Source organism: Macrobrachium rosenbergii, chromosome 14, assembly GCF_040412425.1.
Source record: "Macrobrachium rosenbergii isolate ZJJX-2024 chromosome 14, ASM4041242v1, whole genome shotgun sequence".
In the NCBI taxonomy this organism is placed as follows: Eukaryota; Metazoa; Arthropoda; class Malacostraca; order Decapoda; family Palaemonidae; genus Macrobrachium; species Macrobrachium rosenbergii.
In genome coordinates, this window is record NC_089754.1 from 26,039,678 (window position 1) to 26,045,677 (window position 6,000).

Consider the following 6,000-nt stretch of genomic DNA (forward strand, 5'->3'; position numbering starts at 1 on the left):
CCTATTGAACACTGTAGCAGTTTTGCCATTCAGTCAATTGCATAACTATTCAGTTTTAATGTGTGCTTACTCTTTACAAAGTCCATATTGACGATTTTCGTAGTAACGTTAAAAAAATTTACCCTTCCACACAAGCTGGAGAAAATTACTGAATTATTTAAACGTGGGTATCATTCTATCACAATAATTGTCCAGCCTATACGTAAAGTTTTTAAAAATAATCACTAGCGTAGAATTACTAACACTTGTTTGAGTGAATTAACCTACGATGGCGTTTGTCAGCTTTTTACTCCTGCTGACTTAAATGTGAATTTCTTTTTACACAGGTAACGAAAAATGAACAAGTTCCATACATGAATTTCGCCTCAGGAACGGAAAAAAACGACCGAGTCTACTATTCCTAAAAGCACTACTTATTAGAGGGAAGGTCTGACTTAGATATAAGATATTCATAAACCAACAAAGGCTTTGGTATATGCACATCATAACTCATGCTCTAGCGAACATATTGAAATGTCTGTATTCTCTTCACTGTACCTTAGGACATAACGAATTCCTAGTACAGAATATCAGATGAAGCAACAAACAGATTCAGGGACACGAGAGCAAAACGTTGCTATCCAGGAGGATTCCTTAGCATTTAGAATGCGCTACAAAATCAGGAATAATCTTTTGGATAAGGATGTAGGCTATATCACATCCAACATTGACCTTCCACATGCGATGGTTTTGTAAACATTTCTAGCATTCTAATTGTCTTATTTTTTATGTCAAATGTGTTTTTGCACAAACATAAAAAGCAACAAATAGAATATTTATAATTAAGAGTCCCGTAGGTAACAGTAAGGTTCTTATGTGAATTCTCGTCATAAATGCGATTCCTTTGACAAGAAAAAATAAAAAAGGAGAGAATAGTGAAGACATTCCGTTAAAAACAGAAAAGCATCAACTGCACAAGTTAAGCAAATACAGAACAAGATCATGCAAAGAGCGGAAGGGGCCAAGTCAGCAACAGCAGCAAGATGTAATATATTCAACGAAAAAAATATACTCAGCTAAGTAGTAGTTCTGCCCACAAAGGACAACGGTTTTAACATTAGCTATCAGAAATTCTCCTTGGACCCGGTCATTCTGTCATTGTGAGTGAGTGAGTTTAAAGAGACCACAAGTTAATTTTCGGTAGCATTTAAAGCAAGTTACTGTTACCTGCCTTATATTGTAAGTTACGCTTCATATATATACATATACATACATACATACATACATACATATATATATATATATATATGTATGTATGTATGTATGTATGTATGTATGTATGTATGTATGTATGTATGTATATATACACATATATATATCCCTTGCAAAAATTAAGCCAGAGTCCAGGCACTGATATCAAATTTACAATGCTTTAGGAGCAACTTACATCAGACGGAATTAGATGTGATAGTTGCACCTACCTTGACCGGCATTTGAACCCATGAAACCTATGGCAGAATGGTCAAGGCGACTGTCACACATACACCAACCTTCACAGTCCAAACTGAGAGCACTTATTAAATGATTCCGTTAAGTTATTCTCAAGGTATAGTAAATCGATATCAAAGAACTACTTTACATATTAATTACTGTGCCTTTATTCGTACATTAAGTACATTGCAAACTCAATCAGTAAGGACCTGCCTTCTTGCAATTCACGGCCTCTTGCGAATACCCAACTGGGCTCGGCTATCCTAGTCGAACCACCTGACTGGAATATGGAAATAAATCACCAGGTAGCGACTGAGCAGAATCATCAATGACGCACCGATTAAGCCAACTTCATCGATAGTCTACGCTAATAACAAAGAAACAATACCAAGAAGCGTCTACGAAGCTTTGCCTCGTAACGCAGAGTGGGCCCCGTCTCATTATCTCTGTAGTGTCCGCGATCACTTCTTGAGAAGCAAAGTCATGCTTCTCGTTATCGGCAATTTAGATCCAGTAAGTCCAGCCGATTACGAAAGCTCCCCGGGCTTGTCAGGCAGCGGTAATGCTATTCTCTCGACTCTGGCTCTAAATGGTGACTTTGACAAATCAAGTTTTTGCCAAATCTATTTCTTCTTCTTCTTCTTCTTTTAATTCTTTTTTTTTACGTAAACGAACACTATGCTTATAGAATCCACAGGCTGAGGCAGTTTGCCTAGTTGTTTGCCTTGAATTCAGTACAGAACAGCTATTGCTGCTTTGTTAATGCGAGAGAGCAGTTAACAACGGTGAAGAGAGAGAGAGAGAGAGAGAGAGAGAGAGAGAGAGAGAGAGAGAGAGAGAGAATCGAAGACAATTTGATACAGAGTCCATAAATGAACGTTTTTGCCAGTTAACAACGGTGAGAGAGAGGAGAGAGAGAGAGAGAGAGAGAGAGAGAGAGAGAGAAAATCGAAGACAATTTGATACAGTGAACTTACATGAACGTTTTTGTCAAATACGAAGTCTTTACAATAAGGCAACAAAAGCCACTTCCAGGAGAGCATAAAATGAAAAATCGAACGAAACAAAAAAGCGAAAACGTACCCGGTAAGAGATAAGAAGCGTCATCTCTACGGCAGGAAAGATGTCGCTGTTGAGATTATGTTAATCTCATTGACGCACATCCCCAACTGCATATGCAATTACTCGAGTCTCGCTTTATCATGCAAGGAAGGTCATTTACTGCCGCGGTTTCCAACCCCTCTGACTGACTGACCGACACACTTTTTCTTTTATTATTATGACTTGGAAAATATATGTTACAATACAGACAAGTATAAAATAGAATGAAAAAAAAAAGGAAAATAGAACGTAAATATCAATTGATAGCAAGTACGTATTATGAAGAAATACATTTGATGAACAAATACATTCATACATACATATATATAAATATATATATATATATATATATATATATATATATATATATATATATATATATATATAAATATAAATATGTATATATAAATATATATATATATATATATATATATATATATATATATATATATATATTATATAAATTTCTATAGACATTTATACTCATTTATTTACATTTACATAAATATAAATATAAATAGTATATATATATATATATATAAATATAAATATATATATATATATATATATATATATATATATATATATATATATATATATATATATATATATATATATAAAAGAAAATACATTTGAGACTGACAAGTGGAATTTTATTAGAAAAAACACTGATGATAGTACTTTAACCGAGGAAGCTGATGCGAAGAAACTAACTTATAAAGATGATGAAAGCCTGTTCACAAATGCTAAAACAATAAGCAAAAGGACAAAACGAAAACGAGTAGGGCTGAATTTCATGAAAATGGCTGGAGGCCTTGAAGACGAGAGTTGCAGCTGTGATCCCAAGCCTCAGATGAACTGCAAACTGCCTCAGGATAATTCTTGGCAGTGTTAATTATGAAAATTATCATCTCTCTCTCTCTCTCTCTCTCTTCTTCTTCTTCTTCTTCTTCTTCTTCTTCTTCTTCTTCTCTCTCTCTCTCTCTCTTCTCTCTCTCTCTCTCTCTCTCTCTCTCTCTCTTCTTCTTCTTCTTCTTTGTCTTCAACTTTGCCCATTTCTATACGAGGTCGCTCTTTCTTATCAGCCTTCTTCTCTCTCTCTCTCTCTCTCTCTCTCTCTCTCTCTCTCTCTTCTCTCTTCTTCTTCAATTTTGCCATTTCTATATGAGGTCGCTCTTTCTTATCAGCCTTCTTCTCTCTCTCTCTCTCTCTCTCTCTCTCTCTCTCTCTCTCTCTCTCTCTCTCTCTCTCAGCCATATGAATACAAAATATATTCCGCGTTCTTAGATTTAAAGGGTTTGCATGGAAATGGATTTCCTTACTGTACACGCTGCTACATACGCATTCAAATTCATACTCAATTCTGAGTAATGATGCTTTCTGGATGTAGGCGCACGTAAATCCCGGTGCCTGATTTAGTTACTTTTCGAAAGCAATATAACTGATCTGGATTTCTTTGCTGTGGAGACACGCATTCGGTTAAAGAATTTCCTCTCAAGAGATTTCTTAGGGGTCACCAAACTTTCTGTATTGGCAGAGAGAGAGAGAGAGAGAGAGAGAGAGAGAGAGAGAGAGAGAGAGAGAGAGAGAGAAGGTGAATGGTAGAACTGAAGCGGAGAACCCGTACCAACTAGACTGCGAGGAGCCACAGCAGTCAGTCACACAGTGGGGACCTTGTTGGATGGGGCCCTTGGGTCTAGGGTTATTGTAGGGGGAGGGTGATGGTGGGGGGAAAGGCAGAGCGAGCCCGATGAAGGAGCGCTCCTTCTTGGAATGTCGGCAGCACAGAAGTAGCAAAAACCAGCATTAATTGCCCCTTGGCCACTGGGCACCTTGTCGACGAAAGGATGAGAGTGGGCATCGCATACTTTGTGATGTCATGGTTATGAGTTCCTTTCTGATGACCTGTAGGCTTAGTAATCATTTCGACGACATCCTGGACGCATGTGAAGCGGGGGCAGCAGCAGCAGCAGAAGATCAAGTGCATGAAGAAAGACTAAGGCGTGGCTTAGATGGCCACGGGGCGTGGCCAACGTAGCCCTTTACTCTGTGCTCTCTTGTGGGGGCCGCTGCTCTCGGGCTAAACATTCAGTTCCTTCAGGCGGCTCGCGGCCACCACCAGGGAACCAGGCGGGCAACCAGTGTCGCTCCAGCTGCTTCAAAGACAGCACACAACTAGGCAGCAGCTGCGTCCAAAGGTTCACGAAGGGGCCCACTTCGTCGGTTGTTGAAGCCAAGTCCATTTGATTAGTTCCATTCCGTCGAGTTTCGAAGTGCCTTCGCGTGAAAGTGATCATTTCATTTCGTGTGCCTTAACACTGAGCTCAACTGACTAGTGCTAAAAGTTCGCGTCATCGCTGGTTCATTGCATCAGGAAATTCCAAAACTGTTCCCAATAGACTGGAATTTCGCGGTGATGGAAGAGGGCTGCTGCAGCACTCTACCTTCTGTAAACTCGAGAGAAGCACCTCTCGGTTTACAGTTATAGTTAAGTGTCTCTTCGAGAGAGTGAGCACGCCTGCGTGTACTGTTTACGCGTGAGGTGTGCAGGCTTGCAGCCAAGAGGAGGCTGGTGTCGTTGCTTCAAGAGGTGAAGGAGAGCTTGTTGGCACTGATGTGTGGATGCTCTGCTCGAGAGCCATACGAATGGTACCTATGCTCAGTTTTACAACGCTTTTAGTCATCTGTGTGTGTACAAAGTTAATTTCTCTCGTAAAATAACAATAAGATAAATTAAAGTACCTCAGCCGAGTGACTGAGTGTTTTTAAACCTGAGTAAGGTGACCCCAGTGAAAGTAAATATTGACCAAGAGTACAATCTTGGCATACCTATACCTCAAAAGAAAACCTTCGCGAAGCTTTTAGGCAACTCAAGGTTCTCCTCACAGCAACTCGCATATCCAACCCTTTTCATCGAAGAACTATTTTGGTTATTGGTAGAAGAAGGCAATAGGAGAAAAAAAGAAAGGATAATTAAATAACTGTAAATATAGTCGAGTTAGCCAAATCCAAGAGCCCCCTCCCCCCAACTCTCTTTTCGTATTAACTTGCACCGAAGCCAAAGAAAAATGGGATCGCTTATCAGGTGATGCCAGCGCCACTGCAGTGCCTTGTACCTGTGATACCGTATCGTACTTCACAACTCAATTCTGGTCGGCTGGGCTTGAAGAATCAAGCGCACATAAGTCACTTGTTTGTATGATGGACGCAAAAACGAATGAAGGTAGGCAACCCTTCTCTTGTGTATGTCGAGGAACCTTTGTGCGAACGCGTAAGAATGATATTGGAAGTCAGTACAAGTTCTTGTGGTAAAAGTTGAAGGTTGGATTTATTACGTAGCTACATTTGTTATAATAAACAGGATGTCTGTCTCACATTTAAATTATATCAAGAAAGAATTTTAAGAAGCGATGTTTGGTGCACGCCTTT

General features: G+C 39.2%; 1 protein-coding gene across 3 annotated transcripts in view; it reads left to right on the top strand.

Annotated features, from left to right (window-relative positions):
• Positions 1-6,000, top strand: part of LOC136845819 (5-hydroxytryptamine receptor 5B-like) — a 157,789-nt gene that overhangs the window by 79,360 nt on the left and 72,429 nt on the right. The window contains exon 1 of one of the 3 annotated variants that reach the window (XM_067116191.1): positions 4,326-5,794. The exons of 1 other annotated variant lie outside the window; for it this stretch is intronic. In XM_067116191.1, coding sequence (XP_066972292.1) covers positions 5,770-5,794 — 25 coding nt within the window. In that variant the 5' untranslated portion in view covers positions 4,326-5,769. Of the gene's footprint in view, positions 1-4,325; positions 5,795-6,000 lie in introns of those variants that run through there. One more of the 3 variants, XM_067116194.1, reaches the window with a different exon arrangement.